At 51.6% G+C, this 25,814-nt stretch overlaps 1 protein-coding gene across 7 annotated transcripts in view; it reads left to right on the plus strand.

Moving 5' to 3' along the window:
- The window catches only part of ANKS1A (ankyrin repeat and sterile alpha motif domain containing 1A), a 73,162-nt gene that overhangs the window by 440 nt on the left and 46,908 nt on the right, over positions 1 to 25,814 (plus strand). For 4 of the 7 annotated variants that reach the window (XM_039695770.1, XM_039695764.1, XM_039695765.1 and 1 more), the window contains exons 2-9: positions 15,096 to 15,176; positions 15,867 to 16,023; positions 17,835 to 17,897; positions 22,102 to 22,398; positions 22,997 to 23,072; positions 23,354 to 23,455; positions 24,675 to 24,770; positions 24,853 to 25,049. In XM_039695770.1, coding sequence (XP_039551704.1) covers positions 15,096 to 15,176; positions 15,867 to 16,023; positions 17,835 to 17,897; positions 22,102 to 22,398; positions 22,997 to 23,072; positions 23,354 to 23,455; positions 24,675 to 24,770; positions 24,853 to 25,049 — 1,069 coding nt within the window. Of the gene's footprint in view, positions 1 to 15,095; positions 15,177 to 15,866; positions 16,024 to 17,834; positions 17,898 to 17,918; positions 18,172 to 22,101; positions 22,399 to 22,996; positions 23,073 to 23,353; positions 23,456 to 24,674; positions 24,771 to 24,852; positions 25,050 to 25,814 lie in introns of those variants that run through there. The other 3 variants (XM_039695767.1, XM_039695766.1, XM_039695768.1) reach the window with 3 other exon arrangements.

Consider the following 25,814-nt stretch of genomic DNA (forward strand, 5'->3'; position numbering starts at 1 on the left):
GGGGCTCCCCGGCGCGGTGTGAGGGCTGTCCCGGGCAGCCCTGCCCGCGCTGCCGTGCCCGCGGCAGAGGGAGCGCCGTTGCGCTGTCCGGAGCCGGCGGTGCCCGCGCTGCTGCTGCCCGGTGCCCCCGGCATCGGGCGCTGCTCTGCCGGTACCGGGAGGCTCCGCAGCGTCCCCAGGGCTCCGCGGCCGCTTCCCGCCGTGCGGGGTCTCCGGGTGCCTTTCCCGGGCTGCCTTTCCCGGTGTCGCACGGGCTGTCCGGGCCCTGCCGGCTCTCGGCTCGCCCTCAGCCCCGCGCTGTGGGATCGGCTGCTTGAACCTCTCGGACCTTTGTTAGGTGCTGTTTTTTCTCCTCCCCGTGGTTTGGCATCGCCTCTCGCTGCTGGAGCCGCGGCTTTGGGTGACTTTGGGAGCGCTCCTGGTTTGTGCTGGGAGGGGTGGGTACAAGCCAGCTTTGTGTCCGGGGCCGAGTGACGCTGTTGCTGCACAACCCGGCTGTTCAGAGGGTGGGACTTGCCCCTTTTTGGCCGGATCCGATCCGTTTTTCCTCTCACATAACCCGGCTGGGTGCCTGCAGGTTGTGCTGGTGGCAGAAGCCCGCAGACGTGCGAGAGCTCACCCTGCCCTGGGGCACACCTTTGCCTTTCTGAAACGCAAATCTCCCCTCGGGTCGAGCTTTGTTCTTCTCTTTTGATGCATTAAACAGTCTGAGCCCTCGTTTGAGGGGCATGGACGTGCCCACGGGGGGCTCAGCTCAGTGCAGAGGGTCGGTGCAGCTGAGCACCCTGTGAGCTGCACCAGACCCAGCTCTGCCTGGCATCACCTGGGCACTCTGGGGCCTTTTCCTGGGCATTCCCACGGTGCCAGGGCGAGCCAGGCCATCCCCTTGGCTCTGTGACTGTTCCTCACGTGTGGAGGAGGGTGCTGTCACAGCTGTCACTCGCATTCCCTGTTCTCTGTTGGCTGTGCCCGTGGTGGCACTGGACCCTTTCCCTGCCCAGGTCCCAGCCCCTGTTTCTCCCTGCACGGCTGGGATCTGTGCCTGTGAGCAGTTCCTGGTCTGGCTGCACGTTGTGGGGCATGGCAGCGTGTCCTGTGTGCCACCTGCTGCCATCTGGGAGCTCTGGGAGTGTTCCCCACCTCCTGACCACTTGTTGGGCTCTGCCTCCTCCAGCTTGTGACGAGGTTTTGATGAGAGGCCAGAGAGTGCAGGAGACAGGCTGGGACAGGCTGCAGGGACAGACAGGTGAATTTTAGGGTGGAGAAAGCCTCACCTTTCCCAGTGCCAGAACATGGGAACTTTTCTTCTGTGGGATTTTGCCCTCCTTGGTTGTGGGGAGAAGCCTGCCCTCAGTCAGGTGTGTGTGCTCTGTATTTTCCTTTCCCCTGGCCCTGCTCAGGCTGATCCCTGGTTCTGCTGAGGCTCCTCGTGTCTGTGAGGATCTCTCCTGACACGGGAACTGCTGAGCTGCTCTCCACCCCCGGAGCAGGATCATAAACACCCTGCTGGGCCAGCACCTTTGTTCTTTTCTCCACCCCACTTCAGGTCCCTGTTTTAGTTTCTGTTTTAGTCCCACTGTTTGGATAACCTGTTCCCAAAGCTCTTCTCTCCCAAGGTGCCTGTCACAGCTCTTTCTGTCAGCTCTGCATTTCAGGTGTCTCAAAGATACAGTTTTGGATGGGATACAGGCCAGGCATTCCCTGGAATTCCCACATTGCACCAGGTGTGTGCTGAGCTGGCACCTGCTCTGAGCTGGCTCTCATTGCTTTGGGCATTTCTCTTCCAAGGAGAGCAAGTGCTGCTCCATGAAGAGGTAGAAGATGGCCCTGGCAGTAAATTCCTTGGAATGTGGTGTTTTATCAGGTAACCTGAACTGCCGTGGGTCTGTTATCAGTTCAGTGTGAACTTTGTCACAGTCTGGGCTCTGCTGCTCCTTCCCAGGCCCGCTGGGTGTGGAGGCAGCACAGATTCCACTCACCCGTGGCTGCAGGGGAGCAGGAAACAGAATGGGATAAGCCACAGGAGGAGGAATTTCAAAGACAATTTAAGTCTCTTGAAGGGTGAACGTGCCAGGGTGTAACACTCAGGGCACTGGGCAGGAGGAGGAATCCCAGTGGGAAGCTGGTGGGAGTGGGGAATGCTGACAGCGAGCTGGGGGAAGGAGGAGGATGCAGGAGGGGGAAATGGGAGTGTGGCTCTGCCAGAGCAGATGGTGAGCTCACAAAGAGGTGGTGGCTGCCAGGCTTTGGGAGGCTGGGCTCCCTGCTGGCCTCCACGCAGCCCCTGGGGTCTGCCGGGCCCTGGGGAGCTGCTGCAGGCCTGGCCCAGCAGTCAGGGGCAGATCCTGGCCCCTCAGCCAGGCCTGGCTTCTCAGATCCAGCCGTGGCACAGGCAGGAGCAGCCAGAGAGAAAACCCACTCTGTGCATGCACAGCTTGAGGCTATGAGCAGCAGCAAGTCCAGAAATCAGAAGTGGTCTGTGAATCTTGAGGTTCCTCGGGGTTGTGAGCCACTTCTGCAGAATTTGATTTATTGTATTTTTTTTTAGTGGTTCACTGTGAAGTTAGAGGCGGGAAACAACAGAACAATCTGTGGCTGAGCTATCAGGCTGCATTCAGGAGGCTTTGCCAGGAGCAATGAGGGATGGGTTGTGTTCAAGCCAAAGCTGCAGAAGCGGCTTTTTATTTCCATCTATTGCTGTGAAAAGTCTGGCTCTGTGTTGCCAGAGGGGGAAGCTGAGGCTGCTGCTGAGCCCCAGATGGGATAAGCAGTCCCCAGGGAGTGTATCAAGGAGATGCTTCTGCTGGGAATGAGGAGTTTGGGTGCACATCTGCTGTGGGAAGGGTCCAGTGCTGCTCCACAGAAGCCACGACCCTTGTTCCAGCCCGTGTGCTGCTGCTGAGGGGTCTGGTTGCTTTAGAGAGTGACGTGGTGGGATGGCAGAACACTTGAAGTGCCTTCCAACAGTCCAAGGGTGGTGAGGAGTCAGAAAAAATGAGTTATTTTTTAAAAAAGTGGGGTTTGGTGTTTGTTCTGGTGTGGCTGATGGTTCACAGCAGGGATCTGGTAGTGCCCCGAGTGCTCCTGGGGAAGGCTCTGACTGTGCCTGTCTGCTGCCATTCCCTGGGAAGGGACACGGTGCTGCTGCCAGGGAAGGGGGGATTGCCCTGTCCGAGGTCAGTGTCAGGCTGTCTGTCCCTCCGTGTGTCCCCAGACCCTGTGGGTAAGCACCAAGTCCTGCAGTGTGTGCAGCAGGGGGGCTCCAAGGAGCAGCTCCCAGGTTTGTGCAGGCAGGGTGCTCCCCTCTCTTCCCTTCCCATCACAAGGGAGCTGCTCCTGCTGCATTCCCACAGAACAGGGCAACGCTGGGTCTTCCCCTGCTCCTGCTGCCGTGATTAATCATCTCACCCACTTTAAACCTTCTCCTCTCCACACCCTCCCGTGCACTGCCCCTCTTTAATTACACTCCTGAGCACAGGGCTTGCTGAAGGTGCTTGTGCCACAGGCACAGGTGTGCCCCGGGCTCAGCAGGGAATTGTTTCCTAAGTGCTTCTTTAAGGATTCAAAGGCTGCAGTTAGTGGCTGTGGTGTTTTGGCTCTGTGTGATGTTGTGATGCAGTTTTGGAAAGTTTTTGTTTGCTTGCTTTGGTCGGTGCAGGTCTGTGTTCAGGAGCACCGGGCTCTCCTCGCCCACTGGCATCAGCCCTGCCCTGCTCCTCTCACCCAGGCCAGTGGGCAAAGCAGGGCTTGTGGTTTCACAGCACCTGGGGCTTTCTTGGACACGTGGGAATTGTGGGTGGGTGGGTTCCTTCCTGTGAAACCCCCTTGAGAGAGCCCTGCCTCGCTGCCTTCCCCGTGGGCTGTGGGCAGCTCCAGCTTTCCAGGGCTCGGTTGGCAGAGAGGGGGATTGGAAGTGGAAGGCTCTGCCCAGGTGGCAGTGGCAGGTCTGACAAACTCCTGTCTCCTGGGGCTGCCCAGTTCCTGGCTCCAGCAGCAGGAAGGGCAGGGGGAGCAGTGTCTCCCCTTCCCTTCTGCTCCCTGTGTGCCCCAGCAGTGGTGTTGGGGAGGAGGAGCTGCTCCCCCCAGTGCCACAGACCCCTCCAGCTGTGGAAGGCCCTTTGGCAGGGAGCAGAACTTTCTGGAGATGAATGGCTGGAACAGCATTCAGTGTATTGGGAGCAGCTGAGCCAAGAAACAGGGTTCATCCAGCTGGGTTTTTGTGAGGTAATGCATCATTTCACTGAGATTGAAGGACAGCAAACAGGACAGAAGAGACATGAGTGAAAGGTGTGACACAGTACAGGTAACACAGAGTGGAGGAAATGCATCCATGTCATGCCAGACCAGAAGGAAAGCCCCTCTCAGCTGCCCTGGGACAAAGCACAGGCAGCTCCTGGAGGCTGAGCCCCTGCTGTGGCAGTGCCCCAGGGCTTGCCAGGCTGGCTCTCACAGAGAACAAGTGCTGACACCTCCACTCTGTGAGCTCATCGCCTTTCCGGGCTGTGCCATCCTCTCCTGCCCTGCTCACTCCTCAGATGCAGCTGTGGAGGGCTGTGCTGCTCTGGCTGTGGAATCCTTTCAAGGTGAAGTGTCCTCAGGATGAGAAGGTGCCTCTGAACGTGGGTGATGGCTCTTTCCTCTTGTCACTGCAGCACGAGCTCTGCCCGGTGCTGAGCTGGCACTGTCACTGTCCCAGCCAGCTCACTCCAGAGTACAGCTTAGTCATGGAAATGAGATAAATCCTATTTCACAGAAACTGGTAAAAATAAAACTATTGAGGATTGATTTGTTTCTATAGCAACCGACTGGCGAAGTGAGCACAGCTGCTGTCTGCAGGAGGGAGGAAAACAGAGCTGGAAATGTCGGTGCACCTGGGCTGGCTGTCAGCAGCAGAGCCTGGGGCTGGGGAGGGGGCAAAGGCTCCAACAAAGACAGGCCAGGAAGGTGTCAGCTGCCTTTGGAATGAAATCTGAGCTGGAGTGTGTGAAATGTGCCCTCTTTACACAAAACCTGGAGAGCCTCAGAGCTCTTTATGTCCTGCTTCCAAAAAGTTGTGCCCCTGCACCCTCATGGGTGGGGAAATGCCCTGCCCTGGGTCAGCAGGGCATTAATGCCACATGTACCTGGGTGTCCCTCACAGCACAGCTCATTTCTAGACCTGAATCCAAAATTACTTTGTCCGGGTGCTGTAACTCAATGAGAAATACTCAGCTTTGAGAAGTTTGGATGAATCAGACTGCAGTTAAACTTTTTCAATTGTCCTTTAACTGAATGTGGTGCTGGATGCTCAGCAGGGATTCCTGCAGGTGTTTGTATCCTGGAGAAAATCCAGTTGGGCCTGCATAAGGGGCTTAAGTTTGGAACTGTTTCTGTCTCAGCAGTGTGTAGATTTGTGTGGTTTTTCCTTTTTCCCAAGCCAAGGGTTTTAGCTGGCTGTGGCACACACAGGATGTTGAGGTGGCTGTTTCCCCAGGTTAGTGGGGGTGAGCTGTTTCAATGTTTGAGAGGCTGCAGAATGCAGAGTGCTGGGTCTCTGTGTTTAGGTACATTCTTGGCTTGCTGTCCTGTGGCTGTTGAGGGTTCCAGGTGAAAATCAGGGTGTGCATTTGACACAGCAAGATGTCCTAATTTCCTTAGGAATTACAGGAGGAGTGTGTGTGTGCATGGCTTTACTGGACACTCTGCAGGAGCCCGAGTTACTCAGCTGGAGGAAAGTTGAGCTGGAGTTGGTGTTTAGGTTTGGTAAGCTCAGATACATTCACACTCCTCCCTTGTTATTTTAATACATGGTTTCTTTTAAAGGGAAATTAGATTTAAAAATAAGCCTCAAGCTTTTTCCAGTTCAGAGGAACTGTCTGTAGTGCCATGTACTGAGGATAGTCCTCAGTACACGAGAACAAAACCCTGTCTGAGAGTGAGTGCCATAAATATGATGTAAATACATTATCTCATTAGATTTTTATCTAATCCCATTGCCTGCTGTTGTGCAGACTCCTGAGGCGAGCAAGGCTGAAGATGTCATAGGTGGTCTTTCAAATCTAATATTGAAGTGGGTTGGAAATTAGGAGAATTTACTTTTGCCTCATCCTAATTAAGACACTGAGAAACCCGCCCAAGTTTGGCATTGCAAAGTGCCTGATTTTAAAACAGAATCCAGTTCCAGAGCTGGGTGCCTGCTGAGGTTTGAAGCACCCCCATGCAGGGACCCAGGTGGGCTCCACAGGCTCTTCCTCACTGCTGGCAGCTTCAGGAATCAGCACAATTTTTTTAGGAATCAGGAACAGGATTAGGATAAAACCTTAAGCTCTGAAGACTTCAAAGCTTTGCATCGTCATCTTGGTTCTGTTACAAGGACAGTGAAATCCATCAGATGACTTAAATAGGAGTCTGTGTCCTGTGTTGGTTTTTTCCTAGTGCTCCTTTGCAGTGATTTCTTGAGCCATGGTTCCTCCCTGCACGGTGGGGACTCTCTCAGAGGTGACAGCCCTGTAAGAGATGTTTCACTTCATCCTGTGATCCCCATGGATGACTTGTGGCTGTCCTGGAGTGCTGTTTGTAGCCACCTTTGCATGATTTTCAGTTCCTGCATTGCCCCTGTGCCCCCTCACAGCTCCTTTCAGCCTGGTGCAGGCTGTGGAGCTGTGTCTGAGCTCCTGTGGCTCATCTGCTCTGGGGCAGAACAGCTGAAAATGGAACTTGGAGGATGTGTGGAATTCGTGCTGGATTTGGCAATTTGGAAATATTTCCTCTAATCTCAACAGAAATTATTTCACAGAAGGAGTGAAACAGGATGTGACCTTGACATTCCTTTTTACTGGAAATAAAGACTAAAGAGAATTGGTTTAAAAGCTCTGAGGATCCTGGTTGTTATTGGGTGTGAGTTGTTACAGCTGAGATATAATATAATATAATACTGTATTTGCTGGGACAGTCACAGTAACCCTGAAATTGTTTGAAGTCATGCAGAGTTTTTATCCTGCATATATTTAGGAGTCTGACCGGCATATGTACATTCCTTCTGTACATTAAAAATGTCAGGCTGGGAAAGGCTCTGCTGCTGAAAGCAGCTTCTGGCTGGGAGAGCTGTACAGAGAAAAGGCTCAGAGCTGGGTCTGTTATTCTTGCAGAGAAGTGTGCAGAAATATTTAAAGGGGTTTGGAACATATTATGTTGTATGTGTTCCCCAAAGAGCAAAATTTTTTTTCTGGTGAGGAAAAGCTGTTTGAGGCTGGCATTTGGGTGAAACCTGGGCTGGAAGCTGCAGATCCACCATGAAATACGTGGAACATCTCTCTTTGCTGCCTGTTCCATTATTGGTGCAGTTTTCCAGCATTAGGGGGGGTGCAGCTGCCCCTGGCAGCTCCTGGGGAGGGTCCCTGCCCTCCCAGGGCTCTCAGAGCAGGGTGGGACACAGCTCCATCCCTCTGACTGCCTGGCTCGTGCCCTCAGCTCTCAGCACTCGTGGTTTTCAGCTCTAACCTTATCTCTGTACAGACAGCACAGACAAGCAATGACACCTCCTGGGAGCTATCTCGGGATTTGGGAATCATTTCCTGCCTTGGCCATTCACTGCTGATCCTGCTCTAACAGACTGGATTTCAAGGATGCTTCTGGAGCAAAAGGATGTCCTTCCTGATTTCCATCCTTCTTTCCTTAGGAACTCTGGTCCAAGTCAGTGCTTTCTCTGCCTGTGCAGCACTGACATGACAAGCAGAGCTCTGTGGCTGCTCAGGTGTGTCCCCATGTTCCCATCTGAGCCACCACGGGGTCATTTCTGTTTGCCCTCCTCCTCTCACTGTCTGCTCTCTCCTTTCCCTGTCACTTGCTCTGTGGGCACCCAATTAAAAAGCTCATCAAGAAGGAATGTCTCTGGAGTCAGTGGTATGTCGGTGCCTTGTTTGTGTCCCTCACTGTTGCCAGTTAATCTCTCCTCGCTGTGTCTTTCTTTAGCCCTCAGGGACTCCTGGTTAAGCTGGAGCTAGGATTGGTACAGGCTTAAACAGAGCCATGTGGGTGAGTGGTGGGCAGTGTTCAAGGGTAAAGCGTGCTCCAAACGCTTCAGTGGCAGCTTTGTTGTGGCTCTGAATCCTCCAGCCCTGTGTCCCCCTCCTCGAGGGCCTTGCCTCTCATCCTGTCATTCTGTTCTTTGGTATCACATCAACTAATTTCCATTTCACTCCAGCACCGTGTTTCTCCTGCCTGTCCTGGTGTCCTGGGCTGCAGCCCAGGGATCCATCCCAGCATCCTGGGGTCTCCCCATGTGCATGAAATGGAGCACTGCAGTGCCAGCACCGATCCAGAGTCCTCCTGTCACTGATCTGGCAATGTCACAGGGGAAGGGGGATGTCGTGCGAATCTCTGTCTCACTGCTTCCAGTCTCCCCAAGGCAAAAGTGCACTCTGTGTGCAGTTGTTGGTACAAAATAATTGCATTTGCTTTTTTAATTGCTGTAGGGAAGGGGTAATTCGGTCCCTGAATCTCTGTCTCTGCTTGACTTGGCCTATTTACCTGCTTTTCATCTGCCCCGGGTCAGACACGTCATGGTTCAGCGTTCAGGCACCAGGGCTGGGCAGCAGCCAGGCTGAGGGGGTGTGAGCAGGATTTGGGAAGGGGTGGGCAGGATTTGGGATGGAGTGGGCAGCAGCCAGGCTGAGGGGGTGTGAGCAGGATTTGGGAAGGGGTGGGCAGCAGCCAGGCTGAGGGGATGTGGGTGTGGGTGACATGGCACAAAGTGAGGGCCAGTGCCCAGGAAGAAGCCATGGTGCCCAGAGGAGCCCTGGAGCATGCCTGGCTGGGCAGAGCACGCAGACCTGGAGAAGTCCTTTAGTGCTGAGATGGGGAGAACATGGTGTGGTAATTGTCTCTCTATAGAGAGGTCTGAGACTGCACCAGGAGGAAGGTGTCCATGTTTAAATAAAGCATCGCCATCCCCCACACCCTTCTCAGTGCAAGGTGCTAGAAATCCCCAATTCCCACTAAGATGTGTATTGGATCAGATCTCTGGGTGCTGGAAACAAACATAAACTTCGAGGTGTGTTGATGTTATCTGACAGTGAGCAGAGGGTGACACATTTTCTGCCATCCCAAAACCCTTAATGGACACATCCATCCCATACAAGGGCAGTGGCAGGAGGGGGAGGGCATGTGCTCCACCACAATTTTTTCTGCACAAGTTGCTTTTGATGACATTTTTACTCCAAGCCCAGAGCTGTGTGCCTGTCAGAAGGGAGCAGTGCAGATGGACATGTTGGGCTCCAGACACGAAGCTCCATTGCTGTTGGCTGACTGACATGTCCCATGGGGTTCTGCAGCTTGTTAAATCATCTCACAAAGGAGAAGGGGGAGGGAAACCCAGTGCAAGGTTGCCAGCTGTAGCCAGCTCAGTGCTGCAGCATCAGCTGCTTGGTGGTTTTGATCAGGAATTTGTGGCTGCCCAGGGTTTCCTTCTATTTCTCTGGAAGTGCTCAATAAAGAGAAGGCCAAGGGAAAGTCTGGCACCTTTCTAAGGAATTGTGCTTCAGTGGAACCCAACAGCCTGCACCATCTACATGTGTCTTGCTAATTTTCCCTGCATCTTAATTTATTTTTTAATGTTGTATTTTCTTCCACGTAGTGCGTTTTGTGCAGTGCTGTGAGAGCAGAGCTGAGCTGCAGATGGAGAGGGAGGAATGTTTACCTGAGCAGTGCCCTGGTTCCTGTTTGCAGTTCCGGGATATTGGTTTATGACTTTGATAATGCTGCTCAGTTCACTGAATTTCTGCAGGAATGTTTTCGTTCCTTTTGCTCCTATTCCTCAAAACCCCATCTAGTCAGATTAAAAAAAAAAAAAAAAAAGAACAGGCCACAAAATCAGCATTCGGTAAACCTCAGTGAGAGGTTTGTCAGCACTTGGTAAATGTTGTCAAATCTCTGTCCTCTTTTAGGGGTCACTTTCCTGCCTTGAATGAACCCAGACTCCATGTCAAACCCTCCCATCTCCATGCTGGGTGGTTGCCTTCCCATTTTCCCTGCCCTTCCCCTGCCATCATGCTGCCTTTGGCCAGGGTGTGGCCAGGGGGATGCTCCTGCTGCCCCACACATCACACCCAGATCCTGGACCCCTCCCAAAGACCCTGCTTGTTTTTTCTGACTCAATGGCTGACCCTTTTTGCACTTCTCCCAGCCAAGCTTGTTTGGCCCTGGCCCTGAGGTCAGAGCCAGTGTTGGAGCCTGTGCTGTGGGGCTGCTCCTGCTCTGTGGCCTGTCATCAGCTGGGAATGCTCCTTAATGGGAGTGGGTTGCAGAGTGCCTGTAATGCTTTTAAGAATAAAGAGCAGCATGTGCACTCAAAGCAGACCTATATTTTTCCTGTCCTGCAGCTCTTTATTTGCCCCTGCTCAGAGGGATTCTCTCATGTAGCACACACTCCACGCCTGACCCAGCCTTTCTGTCCCCACTGCCACCCCCACCATACATTAAGTTTAAATAAATGCATTTTCACTGCCAGGAGCCATCCATAAGGCTAGGGCTCGCCTCTTCCTAATGGGGGGTTTTAGCTTGGATGGACACATTTCTATTAGTGATGCCAGCCCTGTCTGGTTCCTTTCTAGTGTGAGCTGCAAGCCCAGGAGTTAAATGTGTGCTTGTCTTGGGTCTGTGCTGCCCCAAAACAGCCTGCCCTGGAAATGAGGAGTGGGAGATGGCAGACTGGTTCTGAGGGAAGCAGCTGAGCTCACCTCCTGCCTCTCAGTTCCTGAACTGATCCTTCACAGGCTGCTGCCACTTCACAAACCCGTGCGGGTTTCCTGCTCCTGGCCAACCCCTGCACCTGAGGAACAGAAGGCTCTGCTCCTTTCCAAAGGAGAAGGGATCATTTGGCCATCAGAGGGTTGGTTGCTGCTCTGTGTTGCTCCACTGGTGGAAATGCTGGTTTCTCACAGCACCCTGTTGACCTTACACTGGCTGAACTGTCTGCAGGTGTTGGGCAATGAGGCTGGAGCTGTTGCTTCACTCAGAATGAGCTGGTGAAGTGGGAGCTTGAGGTCTGCCTCTGGGAGAGGCCAGGCACGGCTCTGACTGCTGCAGTGTGTCAGTCAAAGTGGGCTGAACCTGAGGATTTTGACTGGAATCCCTGGTCAGTGGGTCTGATTACAGAGCTCAGGCTCGGCAGATCTCTGACTGTTGTGTTGTGCCATGTCAGCTGGGTCACTTCTGTCACTTCTGTCCTGCCTTTGTGCTTTGTGGTGGTCCCTGCTTTTCCCTGTCCATTCTGGCATCTTGAGCTCATGACCCTTTGACTTTGAGGAAAATCTACCCACTTTTCTTATAGCAAATTAACATCTGGGCCAAGAAGTTGAGGAGTGCAGAAGCTCATGGCTTTGGCTTCCTCTGCAGCCACTCCAGCAGCTGGAGTCTGACCAGCTGTTCTCCTTGGGCTTTCTCAAAGCCTGCCAGGAGGAGCTGAGAGTCCCTTGCCCCAGCAATGCACTGCTTTCATCTCCTCCAGCCTTGCATCAGCCATGTGTTTATAAAAGCTGTTGTGGTATCTGGTGGTTGGGGTGCATGAGAAGCAGGGTCCCTGCTCTGTTGGAATCCCACCATGCCCAACCCTGCCTGCTGGCACGGTGGCTGCAGCAGTGCCTTCCTCACACGTTTCAGAAGAACATAAGCAGCTTCCTAACCCTGAGGCCTTGCCCAAGCCTTTGGGTTGTTTGTGTTCCCTCTGTAAGCAGGAAATACCAAGCAAGGGTCGCAGGAATGCAGTGCTTGTGTGGATGTGGATTGCTGGGCTGTGTGACTGACCTGCTGTGGTGGCCTCTGGGCAATGGACTCGAGGGGATCCGCCTCCAGCCCTCACTGCCCTCCTGACACTGTCTCCAAGGCTTTGAGTGCAGTACACAAACATCTGGGGAAACTTCCTGGTGCCTTTGGGCCAAGCCACTCGTGTTTGCTTGTGTTTCATCTTGCTTTTTGTTGTAGGTGTTGGGTGTGTAAATAAAGGGGGTCCATGGCCTCTGCACAAGCACCTTGAGCTCTCCTGGTGTTTCCTTAACCCATGTTAGTGAGACCAGAGACCAGCCCCAAAGGTTCATCATTTGAGCTGAAAACACCACGTTGTTCTCTAGGCTTGGCCCTGCTTTAGCTCCTTGCCTGGGGTGGTTTTGTGAGAAAAGTTACTTCTGCAGTTGGGAAGAAAGAAATGGAAAAGCAAGAGGACAAAAGTGGTCCTGTTTAAAGGTACTTTGGGATTTTACTGTGACCTAAAGCATGTGCTTTATTCAGCAGTTTTCACAAGCAGGAAGTTTTATTTAAGGCCTTGCTGAATCATAAAGCAAGAGAAAACTGAGCAGAAGAAATAGTTCAAATGGAGCAGATTTTGCTGTTTTCAGAGCTTTCCTGATGTCCTCAATGTTCAGTCTTAATTGTCTTAAGCAGATGTCATCAGGAGCATCTTCAGATGCTGCCCTGGTGCAGCAAAGGGCAGGTGAGCCCTGGGTAACCCTTTGAGAACAGACCACAGGGTGTAAGTAACCCCTTCTTGATGTGAAGAGGTTTTGGGGAATTGAGGGGGAAAAGCAATCAAAAAGCAGCAGTGGTCAAATTGGCTCCAGACCTTTACTGGGGACTGTATTTACAGCAGCCTCCTGCCTGTGCTGCCATTGGGGTTTCTGTTTAGAAATCAGAAACAGCCCAAAGTCACAGAGAGTTCTGGGCTTTGTGAGCTGCCTTTCTCAGCACCCTGTTTCCACACCTCAGGAGAATTGTATGGCCTTTCTGGCAGAGCTGTAGAGGAAGAGGAGGGAAGGCAGTGATGTACTTCGCTGCAGTCCCCACATCCAAATATAAATAGTTCTCCTCTTGGATCCTTCCAGTCTGATCTTATGGGTGATTTGACCTTTCTTTGATAAAAGCTTTCTTTATTTGCAGGAATAAAAAGGCAAAGGGGAGGAGAGGACACAGCAGATGGTTTTTTAAAATATCTTTAGATCCTGGCAGTTGATTTCTGCAGCACCCAGCACTCAGTGCTTTGCCAGCTCCCTCCTGGCCTCCAGCTTTTCTCCTGCTCTGAGCTCCTTGAACAAACTTTGCATTTTACTGTAAAGCACTGACCTGGAGATTTCCAAGGAAGTGTTTTATCATGGGGACACCACGCTCCAATGGGGACAGATGCCCCAGGCTCTGGTCCCCAGCCCTGCCCACTGCACCACTGACCCTGGTTTTCCTCATTTCATAACTTCAGCTGAAAGAAACATTTGTGTTAATTGCTGCTGGTTTTTCATGTGCTCACCCTCGAGCAGTTTGAGCTCAGCTTCCAAACACAGCTCAGTTTAATGTGTAAAACCACGGGACGCTGGCACTGCCCAGGTTACAGCCCAAGCAGAGCAGCACAGGTGCAGTGTCAGAACTGCTCCAGACTGCACACGAGGCTTTCTGACACTAGTTCTAACCATTAATTGCCATGTTAAATCCAGCAATAAATTATTTGGGCAACCACACTGCAGGAGCAAACCAGAGCTGAGTGCTGCTCAGTCCCCTTCATGCTACAGGACTGCAGCCTGCATTGGGCAGAGCACTCCACACACCCTGGGTGGTGTTTTTGGTGTCTCACCGACCTTCTGCATGTCGTTTAAGCCATCATCCTGTGAGCAGTGTTGTCAGTGCTGGAGGTGCACTGCATGTGTGTATCCTCCTGGAGCACAGGATGGTGTGTGATGTGCAGGATGCCTCAGGATAAGCCTCTCATCCTTTGCAAATTGGATTTTGTGGCTCACTTGCCTGTCCTCTTGGATAAGGTTTCCCCTTAGCTGCCTCTCCTCTAGCAGAGCTCGGGTTCTTCTCTAGACTGCAAAGCCTTTTATAATGCTCTGCAGATCTGGAGTCCCTTGGAAGGGACAGGGACAGACTTTCCATTTCCCACTGAAACGTGCTCCTTGGTGAGCCTGCTCTTCGTTCCCTCCTGGAGTTCACTCAGTCTGCAGGAGATCCCTGCTGGTTTGCTTTGGTGCCTTTCCTGCTGGCTGGCACTGAGCTGCTCCAGGCTGGCAGCCCCCAGTGCTGGCTGCTGTTCTAGAAAGCCCCTGTGCCATGTGAGTCGTTGTTATTTCATACTGGGGAGGAAAAGGATTCCTCAGAGAAGGCCAGCTTCAAACAGAGCCACAGCTGGCTGATTTTAAACCATTTCAGCTGGGGATCAGAGGGTGCTGTTAGGTTTTACCCCCAAAGAAAACAAAGCAGGAAAATGCACCTCATTAGCATTAGTGGGATTTTCAGGGCTTGTAATAAGCCCTGTGTAATTCCTAAAAGGTTGGTGTGTAAAACAGGCCAGCACACACAGATGATGGGTGGTACTGGAGAACTGAACAGCTCCAGTTTGCTTATAAGAATGTACTGGTTTGAGTTTCATGCCTGTTTCTGGGAGAGGGTGCTGGCCCTGGGGAGGGACAGCAGCCACCACACTCCTACAGCAAGCTCAGGAGCAGCACTGGCCTCTTGCTTGTGCCATCCTGTGCTGATGTGAACAGGACACCCTGCAGGGGCTGGGGAAGAGTAATCCTTGCCAGGGTTAATGCTTAAATCTGTGCTACTTGACTTGTGAGCAAGGGAGGGAAGTTAATGCTCTCAGAAGTGCTGGGAGACCACCTACTCTTTGGTACAGACTGCCAAGAGCTGACAGATGGAAGTGATTTTGGGACAGTGAGAAGTCACTGTGGAATCACAGTGGTGACCAAGAGCAGACTCTGCATCCCACAGCCTTTGACTTACACCCACCCCTTGTGACTCTTGCTGTGGAGAAGGACAGTTTCCCAGAGCCATCAGAATTCTTCTGTGGGGTGTGAATTAGCAGTGGGCCGAGGGTTTGCTGTCTCCTGTGGTTCAGTCTGATAGACACACGTTCCTCTGAAGATGCTTTTTGGCAAGTGTGGCTGAAGGATGTGAGCAGTGGCAGCTCTGACTGGAGAGCAGGAGGGTGAGGTGAAGCAGAGCAGAGATTCCATGTGCTGCCCCCTCTGCTCTGTGCTCCGTGTGCTGTCAGGTACCTTGGTGTGAGAGCTGTGCCAGCCCTGTCCCTGTCTGGTGTCTGCCTAAGTGTTCCCTGTGTGTTTTTTGTCTTGCAGCATCTGGAGGGGGCCGAACGTGAACTGTGTGGACAGCACAGGATACACCCCGCTGCACCACGCTGCTCTGAACGGCCATAAGTGAGTCCTGCTCCCAGGGGTGGATGCTTTGTGCTTCCCTGGCCACCCTTGTGTGCTCATTCACCAGCTGAGGCACTGGTGCAGCACTACTCCATCTTCAGGGGAACTGGAGAATGTCAGTGCTTTGGCTGCTGGGTGATGTTGCATCAAACGCTGAGGTTTTCAACCACCCTTTTGTTCCTAAGCAATTTGGGTAAGCTGTAACACGGTGTGAAAGGAGCTCCCCTGGTGACTGTCCCTGCAGTCTTCCTGGTGTCCAGGGTGCTCTGGGCCTGCACCACTTCACAGTTGCCTCGTGTGCATATCACATTTTTTAGTCAGTGTGGTAAATCTTGTGTTTCTCATTGCTGCCTGAGATACTGAGAAATCAAATAGAGTTAAAATCTGTATTCACCCTCGTTGTGCTGGTGCAGTTCACTGTGCAGCAGAGGCTTGTGGCTGACTTCAGCCCCTGTTCAGCTCCATTAGTGTGGAGTTAATGGGGATCCTCCCTGAGCTCATCTCACCATTATTTATTTCCTTTTTTTTTCATTTCCTTTGGCAGCGTTTAATAGGAACACTTACAAATCCCATTTCAAGAGGCTCTCTGAAACACTCCTGTTCAGATTAACTTCCCGTTCAGTATTTGCTGCAGAGTGTGAGCTGTGAAACAAGGACTGAATGTCTCACTGAAGCTGCTGTCTCTTGCAGGGATGTTGTGGAGGTTCTGCTGAGGAACGACGCGCTCACCAACGTGGCAGACTGTAAGGGCTGTTACCCCCTGCACTTGGCAGCCTGGAAGGGAGATGCTGACATAGTGAAGCTCCTCATCCACCAGGGCCCTTCACACACCAAAGTGAATGAGCAGGTCTGCCTGATTTTCTCTGTTGTATCATTGAATCACTTCCCTGGCATGGAGAGAGACTCCTTCAGCTGACTCCTGACCCTTCCCAAACCAGTAGCAGTGGTTGTAAGGTCCTACTTGCTGGTGGGGTAGGAGGGGCACTGCCTAAAGCAACACATTCAGTTCTGAGTTAGTGGTAGGATGAAAAGGTATTTAAGTTTCATAGACAGACACATAATTGTGAGAACTGCTCAGCACTTAGGATGTGGTCTCCTGCTTCTGGGCTTCTAAAACTAACCCACAGTTTTCCTTTCAGCTGCTGGATAGCTGAGCAGGTTTCTAGTTCTGCAGAGGATCCATTGGCTCCCTCCTTTGGGAACTAATCCAAGCAGCTTTGTTCAGTCTCTTTGGCCGTGCTCTCTTAGCTGCTCTCCTGGCTTGTCTCTGGCACTTGCTCCAGTTCACTAATTTGTAAGTTCTAAGATAATTTTAACACTACTTGCCCCCAGATAAATCCCTAGCTTAATCTTAAAGAATTATTTTTGCAATCAGGCAAAAAAAAAAAAAAAAAAGCCTCTTGGATTTGTTCCTTTTGTCAAGCTGATGGTTTTGGTCTGGGGTGCAGAGGGAGTGAGGGGTACAAGGCAGCTGTGTCCCCTGCAGAGGGCTGGCTCCTTTGGAACTGCCCATGGACATCAGAGGTGTCTTAAATTCCAGGGAACTTCTGAAATGCTACTGCTGGAAGGCCCAAATATTCCTGTTGTTGCAGAATTTTGTTTGCAGGAACTGGTTTCATGGATGAGGCCAGCTGAGTGCTGCCACTGAGCTGCCCCTCCTGGGTGAGTCTAGCACAGTGACAGGCCCAGAGCAGTGGCTAAAGCTGCAGTGGGCTGTGCTTGTCCTGTCCCTAAGGCAGGAGCATCTGAAGACCATGGGAATCAACTCCTAAACCACTCAGGTGTTCTTTCAGGAGGAAAGAAATAAACCAAAATGGGTTTGCCTGCCTTGGTGCCAGCTGGCTAAACCTGGACATTCGTTCCAGAGGTAATACCCAGGTGGGTCAGACACCCTGGCCTGAGTTCAGCTCACAGTCAGGGTGAGCAGCTGTGGAGTCCCTTCTGTTGATTTGCTCCATGGTAGTTTTCCAGAAGCTGGGGAGCAAACTCACAGGCAGGTTTAGGAGTGCCAGTCCTTCTTTGTGGGGACCCAAGTGCCACACTGGAGTTTCCCAGGATGGGTAAATCGATGCACCAGGCTGCCCCAGGGATAACTGCTGCTAAAACATCATGGAATGAAAAATCTGGTTGTAATGCAACCCTCTGTCATTCCTCTACGGAGCAGGAATCATGAGGAATGTGTGTTCTGATGTCTCTGGTGGCAGTTTTGCAGTTGGAGCTGTGGTTAAGGATGTCTCCAGGCAAAGCTGCAGGCACTCAGTCTGATTACATGGGCTTGAGTGCAGGTAACCCTTTCAATGAATCTGACAAGAATTGTGTGAGAGCCCATAGTGTGAATGCTGTGCTCTGAGTAGAGCAGCTAGAGGAGTGATCTTTGCAAAAATCCAGAGCTTAGTATGAACCTTGCAGGTAATGTTTCATTAATGTCTGTTTGGTAGGAACCCTGTTAATTGAGAGAAGTCAGCTGAGGAGGCTGTGCTTGGAGCCTGGTCCAGGTTACAGCAATCCCAGCTGGAATGGCTTCTGCTGGCCATGGCTCTGCCTGGAACAAGATGCTGTGTCCTGCCATTCCACCCCTCGGAGTCACCCATTGCTTTGTTGCTGTATCTCACCCATTTCATTATCACATTTTTTTCTTTCTCCTCTTCCTTTTTGTAGAATGCTCTTGAGATCAAAGAACTCAAAAAGTACGGCCCCTTTGACCCATATATCAATGCCAAGGTGTGTACTTTGCTGCCAGCATTTCACTGCATCATCACTCCAAGCTGCACTCGCGTGCTTCCAGGTGCAATAATACCTGTTCACTTTGCAGCTGCTTGGGGAAAAGCAAAATGGGACCATTGATTTACTGTGGGTTTCTCTCTTCAAAGCAGTTGTAGAAACATAATTAAAGGAAAGCTTTTCCTTACTTTCCTGGGGGCTCCTTCCTTGCTTAGCCTTGTAGGACTCGCAGTGATGGTCAGTTTGCTTGATTGGGCTGGATGACTTCCCAAAGGTAATGTTACCTCAATTAAATGTTCTAGGTTTTGTTTCATGTGCTGATGTTGCTGATAAATGCAAAGAGAAGGATTTTTTTTCTCCCCTGCTTAACCATGGTTGCATTTTCTCTGTGGGCTGTTTGGAGTGAGTTTTTATGCCTTTTCTCCTACCATGCATAATGCTCTGTGTGTTGTTTGAATGGACAGTTAATTCCTGTGGTGGTGGTGGTGGGGAGAAGGGAGGGCAGTGATGTTCCTGCCTCCCTTCCCAAGTCCTCCATGTCCTGCTTATTACATCAGTCTCTCTTTTGATGTTCAGTCTGTGGTGTCATTTGACCCTTCAGCCCTGGTCTCCTGTTCCTGTTTTCTGGCCTGTTTTGCTCCTCTCTTGTTTTCAGTTGTTTTGAGCTACAAAAGACACAACATCAGCTTATGCAATGTGCTGAGACTGAGCTGTTGAAGAAGCTTCCTATCCATACGGGGATATTGAAGATCAAATTCCTGGTGGTGGTTTCTCAGACACCATTTTTCAGTTTAATTTCTAGTGAATCTACAATCCAGGGGTGGCAAACAATCTGCTGCTCTGTCCTGAGACACCTCTGCCATAAGCCACCATGCCACAGCTGCTTCCAGCCAGTTATTTTGGATCCAGTTCAGTTGCCTGAAAGGAGCTTTCTAAAACATTGTCAATAACCAAGTAAAATCTTACACACTCCAGTACTGGGATGTTGAATGAAGAAGGAATGTAAAGAGGGAATATTCAGGGAGTTCCCTTTTTTGTGAATTTTGTTTACAGAGTCTGCTAATTTGGGTTTTCTACTGTGGAGAAGTGCATTATTTAAAACCTCAGTTCAGTGTTCACAATGGCTGAGGTGCTCTCTAGAGCAAGACAGATTCAGGGAATCTGCTTTGGTTTTAAAGAGAGAGAGATTATTTACACACAGGTGTTGGGTTCATCACAAGTTGTGAGCAGCTTTGCACCACTTCCTGGCCAGCTGTGGTGAGGAGATGTGGAGTTGTACCTGTCACACAGACTGGCATTTTCTCAGGAGCAGCCAAACAGCAGATTGTCAATAGGGCAGGACTCTGTGGACACTCAGCCACTGAAAAAATCCTACCAAGGAATCTTAGAAATAAGGTGGGTGGGACTGAAGGGCCGTGTAGCCACGTTCCCCAGCCCTGGGCAGGATCAAGTCTCCTTTCACCATTCCTGACCAGGGTTTGCCCACCATTTCCCAAAAAATTGAGAGAAGGACAGCTCTGTGGCCTTTCTTTGGCAGTTTGTTCAACCTTTCAGATCTTTGCAGGTCAGAAATCTTTCCCTTATTCAAACCAAGTGCTCAGTCAGAGCTGTGTGTTGGGAGCAGGGGGTGCAGAATGGACACAGCACTTGAAGGAGCTGTGGATTTCCACTTGAGCATGGAGTGAGGAGCAGCAGGGCTGTGTGTGGTGAGTGGTATCACATTAACAGGCCTTGTAACCTGTGCTGGAGCACATAAGAAAGCAGAACCATCCCTGCTCATGTCCTGTTTGTGCTCTGCAGATGGGCATTGCTCCCAGCTCCTCTCTTCCAGCTGAGAGCTGGGGGGATGCAAGGATTCCTGCAGGAATGCAGCCCCTCAGCCCTCCTGAGTGCTCTATTTTTCTAAGTAGTTCTGAAATTTGAAGCCATGTGCCTTCTGGCAGCTGGAATGGAATTTTCCTTTTCCATCTCTGATCCATCTGTAGGTCTGAGCACTGGTTTGTGCCTGGAGAGGTGATGCAGGAAGGGAGCAAACTCCCCTGCCTGGAAGAGCTGTAGTATTTTTGGCTGCTCAAAACTCTCCCAAAATGGAGGCAGTAAAGACTCAGGCAATAGTGGGAGTTTCCACTGCACAGTCTGGAATTGGGAGAGACTCGCTGTGATGATTCAGGGGAGTTTTATTGCCTGGTGATCTCTGCTGCAGGAGGAAAGTCTGGGGATTTTGCTTCGAGCATTGGAGCCCCAATCTGCTTAGTGAAAATTGAACTGAATTGCAGGGAAGATGAGGGAAGTCTCCAACAATTATGTTTTGAAACGGTGTTGTGTTCCCATTTCTGAGCCCTCAGGCAGGTGCTTGGAGCTACTGAATGCTCTAAAGCCCTCTGAGGCATACATACCCTGTGCTAGGGAGAAAGGAGAGGGGGGCAGTCCTAGCCAGGGAAATCCCCAGGACCAGGGCTGGCCTGGCACGAGCAGATTGTGCCCCCACAGCTCTGGGGATCCACTGCTCCTCAAGGGGCTGGGCTCATCAAGCCTGGCAGTGAGGATTCCTCGTGCCACGGGGCAGGCTGAGAGCCTGTGCCCAGCTGTGGCGGGCTCCCTGATCCCTGCACTCCCAGCCCTGCCAAACAGGAATAATGGGATTTGCCAGCCCTGTGAGTGCCCGAGAGCAGCAGTGTGAGCTGAGGGGCAGGTGTGAGCTCTGATGTTCTCTACTCTGTCCCCTCTCACTCCCTTTGTATATTTTTTGTGCAGACTTGTGTATCCTGCAGTACCCTCTGTCCACGTGTCTGTGCCTCCCCCCAGGATGGAGCCTGTTTGCCTTGGACCTTCTGTGCTGGCAGTGATGCTTTGCCCCGTTTGCCCTCTCCCCCTGCACGTGCCTGGTTCTGCTCCTTCCCTTCACTGCCCTGCAAGCTGCAGCTGCCAGAGCCTCTCCCAGCTCCTGCTCCCCTCCTGCTTTGCCCGTGGCTGAGAAGTGATGCAAAAGCCAGCTACAAACAGCTGGGGGATTGACAGGACTCCTGGGAGCCTGAGAGTGGCTGAGCCCCTCAGCAGGATCCGGGTGCTCGTGCAGCCTCACGAGTTTGTGACATGGTGCAAAATACTGAGCAGTGTCCCGAGGCATGTGTGTGCTCTCACAGCAGGCAGGGATCAAATTCCCTTCTGCAGTGGTGCTGCTGCCTCCAGCAGGACAAGAACGTTCTGTTTATTTTATTGGAAATGTTGTTAAAATGACAAATTCAACCACGATTCTCTCAGTTGAAGTGTGTAACTGTATTAAATTTTTGGGGGGGTTATATTGTCAGATAGTTGTTTCTAAAGTGCTTATACCAGAATCTGGATGACACACAGTAGTAAAACTAGAAACTTGAGAGGAACTTAATTTGAGAAAAGGCTCTGTTAGATCTGGCCATGTTCCTATTTTGCACCTACACATGTGGGGTGTTGGATTGCTCATCTTTGGGCTTTGCATTGCTGGTTCTTAGCCTGGCTGCTCCTGCACGCTCTGGTTTGGGTCTGGCTTCCAGCTGAGGGTGCTCCCTTATCACTGAGACATTGCTTCCCTCAGCTGACCTGAGCCCTGGCTTGTTCCTGCAGTGGTGGAATTGCACGGTTCTCTGGTTCACAAATTGCATGGGTCTGGGTGCACCCTGTCTCTAAACAGCCAGAATTGCAGAGGTGGAATGACTGTTATAACCAGGATAAGTAGGATTTGAAACAATTGAAGTTTAAATCTAAAGTTATGATGAAGCTCCAGCAAATAGAATTCACACAACAGGCTGCCTGCCTTTTATTTTTGTGGCACCCTGAAGTGTGGGATGCTGCCAAGACACCAGACTGCCTTTCCCGGGTGCCAGCAGCATTTATGGGAACCTGGATATGGCTGAACACCCCTTAAACTTCAGCATGGCCCCTGGATTCTGCCCTGGTGCTTGGAGAGCAGGCTGTCCCTCTGTAGTCCCTCTTTCCCACAGCTGCAGCGCGTTGCTCTGCACATCCCTGAAGCTGTGGCTGGGCTGGCCGACCAATGACCTTGTGAGGGGACACTAAACACCCATGGAGACGGTGACACATTGCTCAGGCTGCTTCAGACTGGGCTCTCTGCTTCCCCAGTGCTTTTTTTTTGGTCTCATTTTTTGGATTTAAATGTCGGAGCGTGAGGGCGGCCCGGCCCTGACGCGCTGCCCCTTGTGCCCCTCAGAACAACGACAACGAGACAGCGCTGCACTGCGCGGCCCAGCACGGCCACACCGAGGTGGTGAAGGTGCTGCTGGAGGAGCTCACCGACCCCACCATGCGCAACAACAAGTTCGAGACCCCCCTGGACCTGGCGGCGCTCTACGGGAGGCTGGAAGTGGTCAAGATGCTCTTGAACGCCCACCCCAACCTGCTGAGCTGCAACACTAAGAAGCACACCCCGCTGCACCTGGCAGCCAGGAACGGTCACAAAGCTGTGGTCCACGTCCTGCTGGATGCTGGCATGGACAGCAACTACCAGGTATGTGCTGTGGCTGAGCGGGGCTGGGGATTGGAGAGCTCCACCAATTCTCCTCGCAGAGGGAGCGCTCGCAGGAGCTGAGGAGAGCTTTGTGTTCTGCTGGGCTGTCTCTGCAGCTCTGGGTTGCTGGGGGAGGCTGCCCGGAGGGACTCGGCTGCTGTGCATGCCTCACGCCTGCTCAGGGGCTGGGCAAAGCCCCAGACACAGAGTGAGAGAGACAGACCCTGTGGCCGTGCTGCCCTGCAGTGCTGCGAGCTCTTGATAGGCAAACATGTCTCTTCCTATCAAGCCACTTGTGAATGTGCTGTTTTCACAGCAATGGCTTGGATGTGGGTCTTGTTTTTCCTTGTCAGGACATGACCTCTTGCCAAGCTGTAGAAGGCCCTTTCTTGGTGTCTCTGATGGAACCATCCCCATTTTTCCATCCCACATCCTCAGCATTGTAATAACGTTGACAGTCCATCCTCAGCCATAGGTAGTGCTGCCCACACCTTGTGTACAACGCCGTGTATTTATTGCTTCTGTAACCCTCTAAGCCATGCCTCCCTCACCATTCCCTGCTGTCTGGCTTCATGCTATGTTTCCATTTAATTTGCAGACTGAAAAAGGCAGTGCTTTGCACGAAGCTGCTTTGTTTGGCAAGACAGATGTGGTACAAATATTGCTGGCTGCAGGTGAGAGAATGTTCCCCCTTTGAAGCACTAATGTGGTGATCCCTTCACCCAGAGCTTGAGGAAATCCCTTTCTAGTGCAGCAGGTTTCTCCATCCAGCTGTCAGAGCTCCTTGGAGCAGGATATAGCAGAAGTTGGCTCTTGGAGTTTGGCTTTAGATTTGTCTCTAGTGCCTTTTAGCTCCCCCCAGTGCTGATCACAAACGTGACTTGATGAAATACACAAACCTGCACATAGTTAGACAATATTCTTGCTTTTGCCCTCTGTACCCCTGTGGCCACAGGTATTGATGTGAACATAAAGGATAACAGAGGCCTGACTGCTCTGGACATTGTGAGGGAGCTTCCTTCCCAGAAAAGCCAGCACATAGCAGCTCTCATTGAAGGTGGGTAATGCAGCTCTGCCTCTGGGGAGGAGGGGAAAGCTTGGGGTGCTGCTTCTGCCAGGGCAGGTACAGGATGTGCTTTTCTAGACCTGGAGAGTGCTGAAATCAAGGCAGTTTCAGGCTGTGTTGGAAGAACCAGTGCTGAAACACTGGGGTGAGCTTCTCCAGACCAAATGTTTGGAGGAGGACTTGGGGGGATTTAGGAGGATTAGCCCTTTGCTGAGAGAGTGTGGCGTGACTTTTACAGTTTAAATGGGCTTAATTGAGCTTTGTTTAGCTCACTTTAGAAGTTAATTAAAATTAAGGATAGCCTAAATCTGCTTGCAGAATGCAAAGTAACAGCTTTAGAAATGGTTCTGGTGTAACTCCCCTTTACATGTCTGTGTAGGCAAATCACTGTCCACAGATCTCACATCCTGCTCCTCGCCTCCTTGTGAGGCTTGGGCATGGAATTTGCAGATGAGATTTACAGAAAAGGCCTTGATTACTTGTGTTTTGTAAAGGAGCTTGGTCCATTGTGTCTGTCCAAATTCGGGAATGAAATGTGACATCTTGGCTAAATTCATACCTTGTAATTACGCTGTCTGCATTTCCTCTCAGCTGTGGGGAGGATCAGAAGGATTTGGAGCTGGGGTGTGTTATTCATGCTGAGCATTTGGGAGCTTTGCAGGTTCAAAGCACTTCTCAGACTTTTAACTAAGCTGTGCCTGTGAGGCTGGAATGTTTGAGCTTTATTCTGAAACTGAAGACAAAGATGGGCTTTAAAACTGAAGGTGTTGCAGATAAAGGCTGTTAGTTTTCCCCAGGAGGGAGCTGCTGTTGGATGTTACATCAGCTGAATGTGTTTGGCTTTGCCTGTGGTTGGGGGCTGCAGCTGGAATTGGTTTCTCTTGTTATGACTCTGTTCAGTGATGGAGTTTGTATCTACAGCACAAATTTGCTCCGTGACTCTGTGTCCGTGCAGCAGCTTTGCAGCTTTCTGATTAAAGACTCTGAAAGTTCAAAGAACCATCCCTACCCTTGTGCCTGTGATTTAAGAGGCCGCCTGCTTCTATTTTGGGATCTGAGCTGCAAGTTTTAATAATGTTGTGGTTTTTTTTTTGGACACTTAATAAGCTGACAGTTGGCCTTCCACCCACGAGGGAGGAAGTGCCATGTGCTGAAGGGGACAGAAAGCCAGATTGACGTGAGCTGACCCTGTCCCCCACCCCCCTTGCAGATTACACCGTTGGGAAGAAAAGTGCCAAAGCTGTGGAGAAATCTGCTCCAGCCCTGCTCGCCCCAGCCACCGAGCCCTCAGGCCGGACGTCTCAGGGTGGGCATCACCAGCATTCCTCTCCCTGCCAGCACCATGCCAGGAGATCCAGGGGACAACCCCATCTCTCTTCCCCCTGCAGGTGACGTGGACAAAGCTGTCACGGAGCTGATCATGGATTTCGATGTGAACCCTGAAGAGGAGAGCCCCTATGAGGCTCTGTACAACGCCACGTCCTGCCACTCCCTGGACAGCCTGGCCAGCGGGAGGTCGTCCGACCGCGACTCTGGGAACAAGGAAGCTGAGCCCAGTGGCCTCAAAGCAGCTGCAGTCAGGCCTGTATGTAGCTCCCCCTGCTTGCCCTAGAGGCACAGGGGGCTGACCTGCAGGGTGGGGTCTTGCAGCAGGCTGCCCAAGCTTGAGGAAGGCTTTAAATCCTTCCCTGATGTTGATGAGAGCAGGCAGGTGCCTCTCCTTCCCTGCCCTGTTCACTGGGTTTGCCTAAAACCAAAAGAAATGAACTTAAAAGAAATTAACTTCTTCATTTCTCCTTGTGTTGCATCCTTCTGTTTTCTGGCAGTGCACAGGTGCCAGTGGATCTTGGTCTGTCAGGAGATTACAATTTGCAGAAGGGCTGACTTCTTATCCTGACAAAAGTTCTGGAGACTTGTGTGAAGCATTTTCTCATGTCTCACTGCTTTACCACAGCTAAAGCTATCAGGAAATTATCTGTAATAACCTGTTGGAAACTAGTTGGCAGTGGAAGGGGTTTTTTTTTTGTGTATTACTTGCAAAGCTCTGTAGAGGGTACTCCAGGCTTTACAAAGCAGCACAGAGCTCCTGGAACTGTCCCCAGAGAAGTCTTCCTCACCTTCTGTCAGCTGCATCTGCTGCCCTGGTAGCAATCAGCAGGAAGGCTGCTGTGGGGCAGATGGGACACGGGCCCTGCAGTGCTGGGTCAGCTTCAGGCTCTGTGTTCTGGTTGGTTTTCCAAAGCCTGCTCTGTGGAGGCTTTTTTGGACAAAAGGCAGAGCAGCAGTGAACAATTAAACTGCTGGGGGCACAGTAACCATGGTTCCCCTCTGTGCAAAGAGGTGCAGCCTT

Source organism: Passer montanus, unplaced genomic scaffold (assembly GCF_014805655.1).
Source record: "Passer montanus isolate IOZ18808 unplaced genomic scaffold, ASM1480565v1 scaffold93, whole genome shotgun sequence".
NCBI lineage: Eukaryota > Metazoa > Chordata > Aves > Passeriformes > Passeridae > Passer > Passer montanus.